The 18,381-nt window shown below is 36.9% G+C and overlaps 2 gene segments (V, D, J or C); both read right to left on the bottom strand.

Annotated features, from left to right (window-relative positions):
* Positions 1–548: 548 nt before the first annotated feature.
* Positions 549–2,891, bottom strand: LOC129425838 (Ig lambda-2 chain C region-like). The segment is given in 2 exon segments: positions 549–977; positions 2,753–2,891. Coding segments are annotated over 2 exon segments (444 nt in total).
* An 8,086-nt stretch (positions 2,892–10,977) lies between these two features.
* Positions 10,978–13,533, bottom strand: LOC141362088 (Ig lambda-2 chain C region-like). The segment is given in 3 exon segments: positions 10,978–11,350; positions 13,227–13,398; positions 13,504–13,533. Coding segments are annotated over 3 exon segments (516 nt in total).
* Positions 13,534–18,381: the final 4,848 nt, after the last annotated feature.

The following is an 18,381-nucleotide window of genomic DNA, read 5'->3' as shown; positions in this document are numbered from 1 at the left end:
TGAGGAGCTTCTTCATTCAGACCATCAGACTCCTCAACATTTACATTTATAAAGTATTCATCTTATACACAGACTATAGAGAGTTTGTCAGATTTCACTGCTATAGTTGTGTATTTATATATCTGTGGATGTGAGAAATAAATCTTGAATGTTGAAGTGCAGGTTAAAAACATTTCTTCATTTGATCTTCTCTAAATATTCAATATATTAATCTGACTTCTAAGATCAGACTCATTGTGAAGTGTTGAATCTGATCAAAGCTCATTTCTTCATCCATCAGTTAAACTCATCAGCGTCTCATTTCAGAGAATAAAGAGTCAAAGAGTGAAACTGAGAGTTCAACTCATATTTGTATCTTCAGGATGAAGAGATTCAGTTACTCTCAGAACAGAGCAGATGTTCATACACAAGAGTTTGATAGATAAATATAAACTACATCTGCAGATGTATTCATTCTTAATTGAGTGAAGTTTATTTAGAAACAAACACACGAGCCAATGATCAATATTCTCTTTGTTCAAATTCAAAAGAAATCACAAGACAAAGAATCAATATTTAATATTTCTTTATTGATTAGCATAGAGAATGAATAAAGCAGAGACACAGAGTGTTGATGTGAGACATGAATGAGAAGAAGAGATGAGAAGAAGAGAGGATCTACTCAGAACACAGATCTTTCTTCACTTCTCCAGTGACTGTCTGACCTTCCCGACTGATCTCACAGATCACTGAGTCTCTGTTGATCCATTCTTGTTCAGTGAGAGTCAGACTGCTGCTCCAGCTGTACAGACCGCCGTCTTTCTGTAGGACTCCAGCTCTGTTCTCCTGAGATCCTGACATCTTCCCATTCACTTTCCAGCTCAGACTCCAGTCTGAAGGGAAACCATTGCTGGCCACACACATCACTGTTGCTGTCTTCTTGATGGAAATCTCTTCACTGGACGGCGGCAGGACGATCACTTTAGGACGACTTACACCTGACATACACAGATGCAAAGAGAAAAAGATGAAGAAATTCAAAAGAAATCAAATAAATAATAAAATATATATTGTGTTTTTGAGTTTAATATCATATCATCAGTTAATATCATTTATTCTGTTAATACACTACACTTATTATAATACAAACACAGTAATAATAAAACAATATTTTATATGAATGTTTGCTTCTTGTGACTCAAGCAGCAGTAACAACAAGGTCATGAGTTTGAATCCCAAAATCTGTACAATATCTTGACTGCATTATAAATCACTTTATATTAAATCGTCTCAAAAATACATAAAAATGTCAAAATACCAGAATTTCTTGTCAGTGATGTTTGAATGTAAAATATGTTTAATGTGATTTTATCCTATCATAGTGAATCTTATAAAGGTTTGTAACAGAAGTTTGTGTAAATATTCAGTCGGGTCTCACTGCGCGTGCGTGGCGTTCTGTGATTAGCGTTTTAATCGCGGTTTCATCTCTTGTTGTTTTGTTATGCACTGACACTTTTATTTTTCAAAGCCACTCTGAAGATCTGATAAATCAACAAAGCAATATAATTAACAATATAACAATAATCATTTATAAATCTTATAAAGTTACTTGTATCTCTTACAGTTTCTTGTTCGAGTGATGTTTTTAATTTCTTTATCTTGACTCATCTGAGCTTGTAGTTATTTGTCAAGTTCACTTTAAAATTAATACTGACTTTATTTGCTTTGCGTCCGAAAACTCAAGGCAGTGACTCGTTGCCTCGCTGCCTCATGAGGAAATGACTTCGGACTCGGAGGCATGAAGGCAGCTCAGAGAAAGACTTTCGGACACACTTCAAAGGCAGCATGTTTGGAATATAAACAGAGAGCGCCTTTGTGATAACTAATCACATATTTGAAAACTACAATACTAATTTCTCGCTAGAAATGCAATTAAAAGGTGTAAAAAGTGAAAATCTACCTTTATTTACACTAAATTGGTGGTCCAGTCGCGTCTTTGGTCGCCATTTAATTTTTTCGACTCGACCGGGCTCAACCAATCACATTCTTATTGTACGCCCACGCATAGGAGACAGGAAGTAAACCAAACATTGAATTCGGACATGCCTTGATGCCTTCCTGCCTTGGAAAACTGCCTCAGAGGGCAGCGATTTAGAGTTTTCGGATGCAGACTTGGTCAGTACGGAGACTCAAGATGTCTTCTGTTAACACGTGTTTATATGAAGTGAATCTGCGCACCACATGACAAAAATTTAAGTAGCGCTGCTGTCAGACACTTTGGATCTTAAAATGTGTTAATAAAGACAAATAAATTAAGATTTGACCTTCTTCTTTAAATTCAGCAAATTTATCCTCAATACAAAATGACTTCAGTCTAGAAAAAAATCTCATAATATAATACGATTCATTTTAAAACCCATTAACTTGAAACGCAATAAGGTAAAGAATTTATTATGAAATATGTTATTTCAGTAAACTTGCCTTGCTTTAAAAATTTGTTTTATTTTAATTCTTATTTTTTTCTGGAAACTTACACATTTAATTTTTGCATGATAATAATTTTAATACTGAAGTGTTTGATTTTTCTTCTCGTGAGAATTTAAACAACATTATGTTTATATCACTAAATTACATGCAGTCTTCAAAAAAAATCTTGATTTATATTCAAAATGCTCTTAATGAGAATTAGAAATAATAAATTTAAAAGAAATAAATGCTACATAAAATAACTGCATGCTAAAAAACAAAGTTAGTATATATTTTTTGTACTTACTGCCGACGTCGAGTCTCGTACCGGTGCCAAACGTCCACCACAGTGATAGAAACAAAGCGAGCAGCTGTACAAAAACCTCTGAACGCTTCACTAACTCTGACTCTATAACAAACACATTTAACATAATGATTAAACTCTTTATGAATTGTGCTCTGATATTATCAAATATTTCTGAAAAGGTTTGAAATTTCTTTAATTACTCATCTTATTAAAACTGTATTATTTTATTAAATCATCATCTGATGAGTTTCTTCACTACAGAAGTTGTTTGGATGAAATGTTTCTCTCTGGATTCTGAATTAAAATTCTTATAGATGACAAAATCCATTAAAAAAGTTATAATGAGTGAAGACTCAACATGAGATCATTGTGTCAATGAACTGCACAAAATTGTATTAGTTGACTTAACTTTTTAGCTAAACAACAAAATACACAAAACATTTTTTTCGATTGCTATTACACATTTTTCAATACTTTTAACAAGTTTCCAAAACTCTTAATGCACCAACACAACTAAAACACAGAACTTGCAAAATCATTAATTTCATGCTCAAAATCACACATTGTAAACTAAACTCTCACACTGTTTACAAAAACACTGTAAACATGTCCCAGAATCAACTAGTTATACCAGATCATCAACACATGTTCTCTTCCAACAGAAACATTTAGTCAATCATAACACAATGTCATAAAAACACAAACATAAGATGGAAAAACAAAAACGGCATTCATTTATGTGTCAGTCTGTCCTTATACAATAAACAGTAGATTGTATTGAGTTTTGCACTGCAGTTTCTTTTGAAAACTTTATATTTTTGTTTAGTTGGGTTTAGTAAATCCATGCATTATCTTTGTTTTGCTGCAGAAATTCAAGACAAAAATGAATCATCCATTTTAGAATACGGTTTGTGAAAAAAGTAGACAGACAGAATTGGTGCAGTAAAGACTTTACAGTATTTACAACATGACATTATTACAAAATAACAAACATATTCAATATTACAGTTTTTAACAATTGCTATGACACTTTTTTCAATACTTTTAACAAATTTTCTAAACTCTTAATGCACCAACACACCTAAAACACACAACTGACAAAATAGTTCATTTTATCCTCAAAATCACACATTGTAAACTAAACTCTCACACTGTTTACAAAAACACTGTAAACATGTTTCAGAATTAACTAGTTATACCAGATCACCAACACGTGTTCTCTTCCAACAAAAACATTTAGTCAGTCAATCATAACACAATGTCATAAAAACACAAACATAAGATAGAAAAACAAAGCTGCATAAGTTTATGTGTCAGTCTGTCCTTATACAATAAAGAGTAGATTGTATTGATTATAGACTGAGTTTTGCACTGCAGTTTCTTTTGAAAACTTGGTTATATTTTTGTTTAGTTGGGTTTAGTGAATGCATGCATTATGTTTGTTTTGCTGCAGCAGTTCAAGACAAAAATGAATCATCTATCTTAGAGTACAGTTTATGAAAAAAGTAGACAGAATTGTTGCAGTAAAGACTTTACAGTATTTACAACATTAAATTACTGAAAAATAACAAACATATTCAATATTACTTCCATTTACAGTAAAAAAGTGCAAATAAAAAAAATACAAACAGAAAAAGGCACTGAAAAATAAAGTCAAAAAAGAAAATATCATCATCTACTCTCTTGCGTTTCTATTTGGCCACATGTTCTCATTCACATTACACCTGATATCTTCTCTGGCAAGGCATCTTGGATATAATCTTTTGCCATGTCTTGTCTTATCCACCTCTGACAGTGTTCAGGTGTAATGTCTGTGAATGCACCATCTATTGCATCCAGGTGGGACTTGAGGAAAACTGTCCTAGTGGTCTTCCGTTGACTTGTGTAGACATATATCTTTTTTTTGTGTGTTGCTCATATTGTTCCTTTTCCACACAAGATCGACCTAAAGAGGTTCTCCTTTACTCTATTGTATACCATACAGTCATGCAATTGAAAGAACCTGAGTGTCACCAGGTGACGATTTGTGAGGGCGGAACCAAAAGTATGAGAGATGGGTTCCGCCCGACGATGGTTCCGCCCGGACAACTGACTCCGAACACCGGAATTTCCGGGGTTTCCCCGAGGGCAAAATCAGGCCATATTATGCACAGGTGTGGGCGATTAATGCAGTGATTGCTGATAGGCCAATGAAGAGGGAAAGCAGAGTATAAAAAGACCTTTGAAAACTCAAACGGGGTGCTTTTTGGTGCGTTTTGATCGCTGCTGTGCAGGCCTGGGTATGTGCTGGAAACCGATCCCTTAGGGAAGGAAGCGGAAACTGCTGACGGTGAAACCAGAAGAATAGAGAGGAGAGGTGACTGGGTGAAGTTGACTTATTGAAACTACGTGACAGGATCAAGTAAACAGTGAGAGAACTACGGAGCATTGTGGGGATCTGAACACGTGAGTACAGTATACATCTTTGCAAGCGCTACGAAATAAGGTGTACTCGAAGCGAGTTGTGAGTGTGCTAGTTTGGAATGGCCCTACGGGGAGGAAAACGTAGGCGAGCCGGCAGCTAGCATTGAAGACAAGCTGGAGATCTCTTCCCGGGGTTAAACCCTACTATACGTGAGTACCTCCACTATTGCCATACGGAGTATGGTTGATGCCAGTCTGTGTGTCTAATTAGTGTTTTGAGTTTTTCCGATCGAGTGGCCGGCCCCACTAGACGAGTGGCGGGTGGGTGAGCCGAGCGAGGCGTATTTGGCACGGTGAAGAGGTCTCACGACTACTACTACGATCCTTTCCTTTTAGTGCTGGAGATAGCGCCCATCGAATCCCCCTCCGAGAGACCTGGGTCGAGTTGGGCATCTCTTTGTGTCACGTAAACGTGTGAAGATTGCTGTGGGTCCTGAACTTTACTTTGTGGGTGTGTGCACTAAAACTTGCAGTGTGTGCTGTGTTGGTAAAAACAGGTGCCGCCCTCAGTCCAGAGTATCCGTGGGAGGTTACCAGTGCGTTGTGGTCAGACCAGCGCAAGGAGAGGTAACCAACAAAGTGGGACCCCGGTGTGTCAGCGGCCGCCCATACCGATCCCGAGCGAGGGCAGTGGGGGATTACACCTGGGAGACTGTGTGAGTAGAAAACGCTCGACACCTATTGTGTGGCCCCGTGGTCATTATTTAGTGCAGTTGCATGCACATCCACCATTTTCATACGGAGCATCTTCAAGAGTTCGCCCCTGTGCAGTACCCCCAGTACCAGAGAGGAGGGGGGAACTAGGGAAGCGTTCAGGCCCGTACGCATCGTACTCGGCGTCCCCTGTGTGCAACAGGCGCCCTGAAGATCCACTGCCCCCCTGGAAACGTGTTGGGTGAGATGACTCATAAACCTCTTACCTCTGTTTGAAATACCTTACCTGTGTGGTGTAACTTACCTCTGTCCCCCAGCACACTTTGAAGAGGAATGTGAAGTCCCAGTGTATTAAACCCCTTACCTCTGTCTGAAATACCTTACCTGTGTGGTGTAACTTACCTCTGTCCCCCAGCATGCCTTGAAGAGGAACGTGGAGTCCCAGTGTATACGAACCTCTTACCTCTGTCTGAAATACCTTACTTGTGTGGTGTAATTTACCTCTGTCCCCAGCATGCTTTGAAGAGGAATGTGAAGTCCCAGTGCATACGACCCTCTTACCTCTGTCTGAAATACCTTACCTGTGTGGTGTAACTTACCTCTGTCCCCCAGCATGCCTTGAAGAGGAACGTGGAGTCCCAGTGTATACGAACCTCTTACCTCTGTCTGAAATACCTTACTTGTGTGGTGTAATTTACCTCTGTCCCCAGCATGCTTTGAAGAGGAATGTGAAGTCCCAGTGCATACGACCCTCTTACCTCTGTCTGAAATACCTTACCTGTGTGGTGTAACTTCCCTCTGTCCCTAGCACGCCCTGAAGAGGAATGTAAAGCCTCAGTTTATGCAACACCTTACCTCTGTCTGGACTACCTTACCTGCGGACGTAACCTACCTTTGTTCCCAGTACGGCCCGAAGAGGAATGCCAAGTTCCAGCTGGTAAAGAACCTACCTCTGTGTGAAGTTCTCACCCATGTTGCATGTCCCACTTCTGCTTTTAGTTCTGGCCGGGAGGAGGCCCGAGGAGTTCGCCAGTGACCTTAAGGGGCGAGAGAAGAAGCACACATCTCAGACCATTGACAGTAACAGGTACCGAAGAAATTATCAACCCAGCACTAATTTGTCTTTTCTGTTCTGCCTCAAGGAGAAGCGGAGGGCGCCACGGATAGTAGAGACCCTTCAGGAAAGGAGTCCTAGCCCCCGCTCTACTTGGAGTTGTCCTGGAGATCAGAAGAAGCTGCTTTTAACTGCCATTCCCCCTTTCCCCCTACCTTTTTAAATATTTAATAAAGTTGTATTTTAATTATAGTATACTTGTCTGTCTGGTCATTGGGGTGGTCTTGGGAACCTCCTTGAGGTGGAAACTAGGAAGGGGCGTGACCCTTTTAGCTATCTCGGGTCCGCTCCGACCTGTGACATGAGTGTGTTTCCTAGGTAGAATACGTTGTTTTTCAATCCCAATGGAATAAAATACAGGGGATATATTTATGTTTCAATTCATCATATAAACAGCTGTTTACTTTGACTATAAGTGAGGTTTAGCACATGATGTTATCTGTTTTGACATGCTGTGTGAAAGCATTTGTAAAGTTGACATTTACAGTTTTTTCCAATTGCTAACACACTAAAATGACATGAACAGCACAACTATTTAAACTGACACACAGAGCAACACCTCTTCTCAAGTCTCCAAAAGTCTAAACACATTTTCTGCTTTACACACATTTTGCAATTCACAATGGCACCTTTTAAATGCACTGAACACGGTTCTCTGCACAAGACACAACAATCTGACTTAAAGTCACATGTTTGCCTTTTCAAAACATTCCAATTCAAAATGACACTACACAAACTAAATGGCCAATATATGTGCCACCTGCCCAAAAACATGAATGGTTAATTGTTAACACTTCAATCAGGATGTAAGCACTAGAAAAGACCACAGGAACGTCATTGGCCACAGAGCCATTATAGATGTTCCTGGCTAACGTGGTGGGAACATCACAATGTGTGCTGCCATCTCCAATATGGATGGTGTCCTCCACCGTCATGCCAACCTTGAACCATACAAAACAGCCCATATTCTCACATTTCTAGAAAGACTCCACAACATTCTCATACCATCAGAGTGTATGAATGATGTAGAACAAAGAAACCGGTATGTTGTAGTATGGCACAACGTGAGCTTTCATCGTGCAGCCCCAGTCCAAAACTGGTTTGCTGACTACCAAACATTTATCGTGCAATACCTCCCACCATACTCGCCATTTTTGAACCCCTTAGAAGAGTTATATGGAAGGTATATGACCAGCAGCCCTTTGTGCGCATACCTCTTTTGCAGGCTATGGAAGAGACATATGATGGGATTGATGTTGGGGCAATTTAGGGATGGATAAGCCGCTCAAGGCGCTTCTTCCCAGGTGTGATGTGAATGAGAAAATGTGGCCAAAAAGAAACGCAATAGATTAGATCAGATTTTCTTTTTTGCTTTATTCTTCAGTGGCTTTTTCTGTTTGTTTTTTTATTTTCACTTTATACTATAAATGGCAATAAAACTGAATATGTTTGTTATCTTGCAGTAATTTCCTGTTGTAAATACTGTAAAGTCTTTACTGCAGCAATTCTGTCTGTCTACTTTTTTTCATAAACTGTACTCTAAGATGAATGATTTTTTGTCTTGAATTTCTGCAGCAAAACAAACATAATGCATGGATTTACTAAACCCAACTAAACAAAAATATAACCAAGTTTTCAAAAGAAACTGCAGTGCAAAACTCAATACAATCTACTCTTTATTGTATAAGGACTGACACATAAAATAATGCAGTTTTTGTTTTTCCATCTTATGTTTGTGTTTTTATGACATTGTGTTATGATTGACTGACTAAATGTTTCTGTTGGAAGAGAACATGTGTTGGTGATTTGGCATAACAAGTTTTTTTCTGGGACATGTTTACAGTATTTTGGTAAACAGTGTGAGAGTTTAGTTTACAATGTGTGATTTTGAGCATGAAATTAATGATTTAGCAATTTGTGTGTTGTAGGTGTGTTGCTGCGTTAAGAGTTTTGAAAACTTGTTAAAAGTATTGAAAAATGTGTAATAGCAATCGAAAAAACTGTAAATGAGACAAATGAGATGAATATAATAATTTAATAATATTGTTTTTTTCCAATAAAACTATGTAAAATTTCACTAAAGGGAAAACAAGAGCAAACTGTTCAATCTGTAGTTTCCCCTCAAAACTAAAAGTGTAAAAGAGTGAAAATATTAAATGAAATGAGTGTTTTTGTTAAAAGTTATCAGTCCTATTCCTAACATATGAAACCGATTGAGTTTATTAAAATGTTGTGTGTAGAGGAAGTGATTTTGAATAAAGAGAGGAAATGTTGAGAGGTTTAAAGTCTGGATGACTCTGTGATAAACTTCATGAGCTGTTTTACACACAAACACACAACCATGACTTCATTCATCTTCATCTGGACACTGCTGATCTTTATTCAAGGTATATCATCATTATACTCTCTGATCATATTAGTTCATGTGATGATTTCAATGTAGATGTTATAACTGTGATGAATGTTTGTATCAGTTACAGATTGTCAAGCTGAGATCACAGTGAATCAATCTCCATCAGTGACGACTGTTAAAGTAGGAGAAAAAGTCACTCTGAACTGCAGGACAAACACAGAAGTTCACTGTTGTTACAACCGGGGTAGTGCCAAATCCGGTTCTGTTATGAGTTGGTACTTACAGAAACCTGGAGAAGCTCCTAAACTCCTGATATATCTGACAAATGGCCTTCATTCTGGAACTTCATCAAGATTCAGTGGCAGTGGAGCTAAAAAAGATTTTACTCTGAGCATCAGTGAAGTTCAGACTGAAGATACAGGAGATTACTACTGTCAAAGTGAACACTGTTCTTATGGCAGCTGTGTGTTCACACAGTGATAAAGAGTCGTACAAAAACCTCCTTCAGTCAGACTGCACAGATACACCTGACAGATACTGCAGCTGTACACACACACACACACACACACACACACACACACACACACACACACACACACACACACACACACACACACATTCTGGTTTCCATGTTTTGTGGGGACATAGACGTAATGCATTTTATACCACACAAACTGTATATTCTTACCTACCCCATTCCCCAACCCCAACCATCACAAAAAACTTTCTTCTACTTCACATTTTCAATAAACATCATTCTGTTTGATTTATAAGCTTGTTTCCTCATGGGGACATCAAAATGTCCCCATAAGGTCACAAAAATACTGGTATTCTTATCTTTGTGGGGACAACACACACACAACTTTGGTTTAGCTGAAACAATAATCACTCATTGAGTTTTTCACTTCCAGCTGAATATTGTGTTTTGAAGTGAAGACTATCAGTGAGTTCAGACAGAAATCTATGAGTGTCAGAGACGAGCGAGTGATCTCTCTGTTCAGTCTGATAAAATCACACACGAGTCTTCTGTAGTCTGATAACTAAAACTTCTTCATTCAGACCATCAGACTCCTCAACATTTACATTTATAAAGTATTCATCTTATACACACACTATAGAGAGTTTGTCAGATTTCACTGCTATAGTTGTGTATTTATATATCTGTGGATGTGAGAAATAAATCTTGAATGTTGAATGTTAAAAACATTTCTTCATTTGATCTTCTCTAAATATTCAATATATTAATCTGACTTCTGAGATCAGACTCATTGTGAAGTGTTGAATCTGATCAAAGCTCATTTCTTCATCCATCAGTTAAACTCATCAGCGTCTCATTTCAGAGAATAAAGAGTCAAAGAGTGAAACTGAGAGTTCAACTCATATTTATATCTTCAGGATGAAGAGATTCAGTTCCTCTCAGAACAGAGCAGATGTTCATACACAAGAGTTTGAAAGATAAATATAAACTACATCTGCAGATGTCTTCATGCTTCATTGAGTCAAGTTTATTTAGAAACCACCACACGAGCCAATGATCAATATACTCATTGTTCAAATTCAAAAGAAATCAAAAGACAAAGAAGCAATATTTAATATTTCTTTATTGACGTTTATTAAAAGCATAGAGAATGAATAAAGCAGAGACACAAACTGTTGATGTGAGAGATGAATGAGAAGAAGAGATGAGAAGAAGAGAGGATCTAACACAGATCTTTCTTCACTTCTCCAGTGACTGTCTGACCTTCCCGACTGATCTCACAGATCATTGAGTCTCTGTTGATCCATTCTTGTTCAGTGAGAGTCAGACTGCTGCTCCAGCTGTACAGACCGCCGTCTTTCTGTAGGACTCCAGCTCTGTTCTCCTGAGATCCTGACATCTTCCCATTCACTTTCCAGCTCAGACTCCAGTCTGAAGGGAAACCATTGCTGGCCACACACATCACTGTTGCTGTCTTCTTGATGGAAATCTCTTCACTGGACGGCGGCAGGACGATCACTTTAGGAGCAGACACACCTGACATACAGAGATACACAGAGAAAAAGATGAAGAGTTTAAGTGACAAATTAAAAATGAGATTTAGATATCAAACATTGTTTCAAAGTTTTGCCTAAAATGATCGAGTTTATGTGTTTGTGTTCACTTCTTCAGTTTCATGCATGGCTCTTCGTTGCAACATTCAGTTTTAAAGGAAGGCTATTTGTTAAGAAAATCACTCCCAAAACATAATATAAAACTTATTAAAACAAACAATAAAGATTTAGAAACTACAAAATTCTATGATTTTTGTCCCATTAATGCTCTGTATTTAAAATTATATAAGTTATGAAATAACATTCTTGCATAAATATTTGATACCTTTATCTCAACTGTTAAATAATGACGATAAGAACAATAACGTAATTTATTGCCGATGATCAAATCACTTCAGATAAATGCGTCTGCATCTGCTGGATTTTTAGGGCAGCCACCATATTTTACAGATTATTTTCAATTCAATTGTGTCGCACTACAATAACATTACAGATCAATAACACGAGATTCTGTTTGTATTTGGTGTGATATTTATATGCAGAAGTTACCTTATGGGCATATGATACACACTGTTAACCCCTTAGTTATGTTTAGTTGTGTGTGTTAAGTGCGTATATCTACACGAAAAGTGTGTTTTATTTTCACACCAGAAACTGCACACACACATAATCTTTTCCAAGCATGCAAAATACAAACATCCATTTTGTGTAAAGTGATGATTTTCCATTTGTTGTGTGTTGGAATATGAACTACATTTGTAAAGGCACAAAATTGGTCTTGAGTCCTGAAAAATCATCAAAGCAACATCTACAATCCAAATACGTGACTATTTCACGTATGGACCAACGTGAAAATGACACGTTTTGCCCGCGTTTGGGCGTGAGCATGTCACGTTTCCTTTTTGTGTCACTTTCACGTTTTGGTTGCTCAACTTTTTTGTCCTATTTTCAAACCATTTTCGCTCCGGTTTAGGGTTAGATTTGGTGCTTTTGTTATATGTCACTTTAAGTATTTGTCACTTTAAGTATTGGTTTATATAAAAAAAGATACAAGACTTATTATTTTATATTTTCTAAACTTTAACCAATTGTCCCTGACGTTGGGGTTAGAGTTTGTTTAGGTAAGGATGTAATTTTATGTAAATCTAACCCTAAACCGAAGCGACAATGGTAAGAAATTAGGACAACAAAGTTGAGTAACCAAAACGTGAAAGTGACAAAAAAAGGAAATGTGACATGCTCGCGCTCAAACGCGGCAAAACGTGACATTTTCACGTTGGTCCATACGTGAAATAGTCACGTATTTGCGTGATATAGGGTTGCAAATTTTTGTGCCTCTTAATGATTTCTTGTTCTTCTGAGTGATATTTTCAATTTCTCGCTTTAATTTAAGACATCTGAGTTTAGTTATTCATTAAGTATTGAGTTAATCTTTAAATTAATACTTAATTCCTCCGAATGGTTTATCATCCAAACTGAAGCAAAATCTTCCTTTAACTCGTGTTTTATATACTGTAAAGCGACTTGTGACACGACAAACCTGAAAGTAGTGCTGCTGTCAGATACCTGATGAGCACAAAAAGAAAAAAAAGGCAAAAAAAAACAAAACAAAGGTATTTCGACTTTTACAACATTATTTTAATTATCGAGGTGTAAATAAAAAAAACTTATCTCTGCCTTTTTAATACATTACATATAGAGCAACACATAGTCTACAAAAGAAATTCATATTAAATACTCAAAACACCCTGACTGAGAATTAAAACAAAGTAATAAATAAAAAGAAGGAATGTAAGATGAAATTATTTTAATTATTAAAAAGCAATTGCAAGGAAATATTAAGATATTTTTGTACTTACTGCCAACTTCCAGTCTCGTGCCGGTGCCGAACGTCCACCACAGTGATAGAAACAAACCGAGCAGCTGTACAAAAACCTCTGAACGCTTCACTAACTCTGATTCTATAACAAACACATTTAACACAACACAAATTAACAACGCTTTAATTATTTTATTAGTTTTTCTATGACACTATACAAAAAGAACAGAATTTCTAAAAGTAAATGTTTGTTGTAATCAAACCTCAGCTGAATTTTAAATAGTCAGTGATAAACTGAATGAAAGATTGAATCAAACATGAGTTAAGGTTTTCAGTCTGTAGGTCATCAGGTAACTGACTGCAAGACTTGTTAGTGTTTAATGTTCATTTATCTTTGAGATTTAGTCGAGTTTCTGTTTCTTCTTTGAGTTTTTTTACCATCATTCAGAAAAGTGCTGCTTGTTTATAGACAATACGTGACATGAAGAAAATCATGATGTGTGTTAATTCACACAATGAGCAATAACTCTGCTAATGTCAGTACTGAGATCAGTCTTTTCTTACTTGCTCATCATGTGCTATGTAATAATAAATATGTAAGGAAAAGAAGGAATTTTACGTGACTAAATCAGGAAGATTCAATTAAAGATGTCAGCCTTTAAAAGTACTTAATGTTTTAGTAACAAAAGTAAACATCACATATTTTTATAGTGTAATTTAACTTTGTTTAGTAAACTTAAGTACTTATTTGGTCATTTAAATCAAATAAATTTTACTTAATTATACAAGTGTGAAATTTACTTGAAAAACCTGAGTGCAAAAACTTGCAAAACAAAAATCGAGTACATTTTACTTGTTATTTTTTCAGTGTAATTCCAATTAGAGTTTAACAAGAGACACAAAACCTTCGTAAAATGCCCATATATACACTGCAAGTATTTTAATTAAATCAGATCAGATCTCATCTCTATGTACTGTTTATGAATATCTGAAAGATAAAAAATAAATGCTGGTCATAAGAGTAGACAGATAAAAAACTTTAAAACAATCAATATTCCAGCACAAATGTGTCTTGTGAATGTAATGATCAGGGCCCGGTTCCTCGATAACGTTCACTCTTAGCGCGCTAAGAAGACCCAAAAAGATATATCTTAGCAAAGTTGTTTATGTTCCTAAGTGAGTTCCCCGAAGTGTCCCTTAGGAACTTCCTAACACGCTGCCTCTAAGTTCGACATAACAATGTTGCTGTCCCAAGTGAAGGTGCTGAATTATTTGCGATCAATCACTCAGGGATCGATTTTCCACTTCACGTGAATGGAACATTACTCAAATTATTCCAGTAACATTTATTTTAACATAGTTTAGTTATCCGTAAAATATAGACTATTAATTAAATTATCAAAATGTCAGTAATATGGGTAGACGAACCGGGTATCCCTCGCTATTTATCCAATAAAAATCATCAATACAAAACAACCTATCTACAATAAACACAGAGTTAGATAGAGAATATGGTCTGAGAAGATCCAGCAGCTCCATAATGGGTTGTCTTGGGAGGCAATTTTTGTAATTTAGCCACGTCAGGCAAATTGTCAAAAGGTTTAAAGTGTTACAGAATAAAAAAATGGCATGGACTAAACGGTTACGGGGTTACCGGTGTTGTGTGGTCTGTTCCCCCTATGTTTCCCTTTAGTGTTTTTATAGCGTTTTTATCACATTATACGTTTATTCTTTATATACATTGAACGTTTTAATGGCTACTGAGATGTGTGTGCATTTATGTAATGTATCTTGACTGTTCTTGATTGTAAGTCAATTATTTTTATATGAATCATATTATATGTATAATATATATTTATTATGTATGGAAACATAACAGTTTTAAAACAAACAGTAGAGAGAGAAAAAAGGAAAAAGACAGGCTATATGTAAAAAGACATAAAACTGTCAAATATGAAATATTTAATAAATTGTATAATAGAATACATGATATTATTGCTTTTTAGTATAAGCAATTCAAATCTTTAATCTTTTTAAATAAATTATAAATGTAAACGCTAGGGAACAGACTTTGATGGGACAAACACCGGCGCCGTCTTTGATTCATTAGTTCTGATACCAAATAAAGTCAACTGCATAAATAGCCCTGTATCCATTGCAAACATATTTTATTTTTAAGTCTCAAAATGTCCATAACATAAAATCATTGTCAGCATACCATAGTTTGACTTGTACTGCGCTTTGCTGATTTCTAAAGACTGCGGCGATAGCGTTTTGCGCTCAAATAACAACATGGGGTGAGACTGGGTTGGCTCAAACAACGCTAAGAGAGAGCTTACTAATGGTCCAGACCAACCTTACGAAAGTGTGACTTACAGAAGATATACTTAGCGTACAAACGTTTTGGGAATCGTGCCATAGAGTTAAGAGAGAGGTTAAGGAATAGGTTAATTAAGAACTACTTATAGCGATAGGAACGTTTTGGGGAACCGGGCCCTGATTAATATAATGAACACTTCATTCATATCTTACACATCTCTTTAAGTCAGATTTCTGCTGCATTGAGCAAGAAGATTTTCATAAAGTGTTTGCATATCAGATGAGATGCTTCAGATCTCTGAGAGTTTATAGTGCTGTGAGTTTAACACTTCATAACTCAACACAACACACAAAACTAAACATCAACAATGACCTTCACCATCATCTTCATCTGGATACTCTTATTCTCTATACCAGGTAGATTTTTAATTAAATACATTTACCTTATTTATAAAATGTAAATATATTTAATATAATATTATCTTTCAGGATGTAAATCACAGTACACAGTAACTCAAAGTCCTTCAGTGAAAACTGCAGCACCAGGAGACTCTGTTAATCTGAATTGTAAAGTCAGTTCTCCTCCAGACTGTAGTCCACCCTGTCTGTCCTGGTACTTACAGAAACCTGGAGAAGCTCCTAAACTCCTGATAAAATATACAAACAACCGCCAGTCTGGAACTCCATCAAGATTCAGTGGCAGTGGATCAAAATCAGATTTTACTCTGAGCATCAGTGAAGTTCAAACTGAAGATGCAGGAGATTATTACTGTATGGGTAGACACTGTTCTCGCAGCTGTGTGTTCACACAGTGATAAAGAGTCGTACAAAAACCTCCTTCAGTCAGACTGAACAGATAAACACACAAACACACACACACACACACACACATTTAACTACTTTATTTAAGTCCACAATTCATAATACATATACATAAGGACATAAATGTTACAGATACAAAACATGGCTGAGGCCAGATCCACCAGTGTGAATCTAATGACAATTTAGACAGCAGATTTATGGATACACACAACACCTTCTTCTCCATATATGACGACTTCCAATGATGGAGGATATTGAACAATATTTAGCCATTTGCTTTGCCCTTGCTTTTGTAAAGCCAACTATCCTGAACCCCCTAATGACAAGCCTGTGCACATGCCCCAGGCTGCCAAAAATGAATACCAAGTATTGACATTTGTAGTCAAGGCCAGTTATTCGCTGTACAAGAGGTTCATATTTTACTAACTTTGTTAAGTAAGCCTCCTCTAGACATGAATCAAAACAGCAGCCTACTTCCAGGATGAACACATCCTCTTTGTGCTCATCAATGATTATAATATCAGGCCTGGTGGCATTTAAATCAGAGAACACAGACACTGTAGGACACTTAGAAAACATTTGTGAGTTAACAAAACCATTTACATGTATTGACACATTTGAAGAAAATAATACTGATAAATTCTCAGATAAAATGTCCACTATCCTATCATGCCTGGAAACGTAAAGACTTCTGTAATAGTGACACCCATTTAATATGTGTGACATAGATTCTATTACTTGTTCTTGCCCATGATGTATACACCATGATGGATGGGAACGAGGATACCAAATTGACAGATTTAGCCTTGTTGGATAGACCTGAAGTCTCGCCTTAACTGTAAAGATCAATATATCTTCATCAATAGATGAGTTATGGAAGATTGTGTGTGAAATGGAGTGATCTGCAGAAGGGATACATGCGAGCTTTCCTTGGATTTTAAGTCCTCTCCAATGTCTCTGACGTTGCTGATGTTTAATTAACAGCAGAGACGCGCGAATATTTCCAAGAGGAACTGGATGGTACATATCATCTTGCAGTAATGTTGCCGTCACAGTTATGTTTTTATCCTTAATCATTACTTCATGAGGTACAGCATGTCTAGTATCAACTCCAGACCACTGCAGGTCAACACCAGTCCAATTGCAAAGATCGTTGAGATCCGGCCAGTCCGATCTAACCCCGAAACCGGCGGCACGAGTGTCAAGTTTACCGGTCGCTTTCTTACAAAATCCTAGAAAGCTAGGATCCGATTCGCGGGCGAGGGGGACTTTGCGCTTCCCAAGGTCGAGAAAAAGTGAAGCACGGGCCATTTCTCTCACAGTCCTATCGTCATTATTTAGCATGCTTAATAAGTGCGATAACCTAGTGGCGATGTAAGTCCACTCAAAGTCTGGAACTCACACACACACACACACACACACACACACACAGATGATGTAATGTAAAGATGTAATGACTTTAATACTGTATACAAACTGTACATTTTATGCCCTAACCAGGTTAAAGGGACTTTTCATCGGTAGCAACATTAATCTTTATTGAAAGTGGGTCGAAATGTAACAAATTTATAATTTTGTGCCTATTTGATCGAGAAAAGACAGAACGTGACTTTAGAGCACATTTGTATGGAAAACTACAACTCCCACAATGCACATCTATGCAAGCCACTCCCATTAATCGAAACACCGCTCAGATATGCCATGGTGTACATAAATGCCATGTTAGTATAACAAAGAAAATAGAAACACTCACTTTATAGTCAGATGTCAGTTTATCCCTGCAGGCTTTGGCTGTCGCTTCAAGTTTAGGATTCTAAAATATGTTTCCAGGACAGCGCTGTCCATATACGGTACAAAGCTTGAGTAGGAGCAAGCTTCATTCAGTTTCTGATTTATTTTTGAGAGTGCTTGGCCAAACATATATATTTCCAAAGAAGAAAATGCCGCATCCTGCACATAAACATGTCCACCGCACCATATGTAAACTCGTAAGCCGAAACACGTCTGTGAAAAACTCGCGCAAAGTACCTCTCTTGCCCGGGAACATTCACCAA

Source organism: Misgurnus anguillicaudatus, chromosome 25 (assembly GCF_027580225.2).
Source record: "Misgurnus anguillicaudatus chromosome 25, ASM2758022v2, whole genome shotgun sequence".
In the NCBI taxonomy this organism is placed as follows: Eukaryota; Metazoa; Chordata; class Actinopteri; order Cypriniformes; family Cobitidae; genus Misgurnus; species Misgurnus anguillicaudatus.
This window is presented reverse-complemented; position numbering and strand designations above follow the sequence as displayed.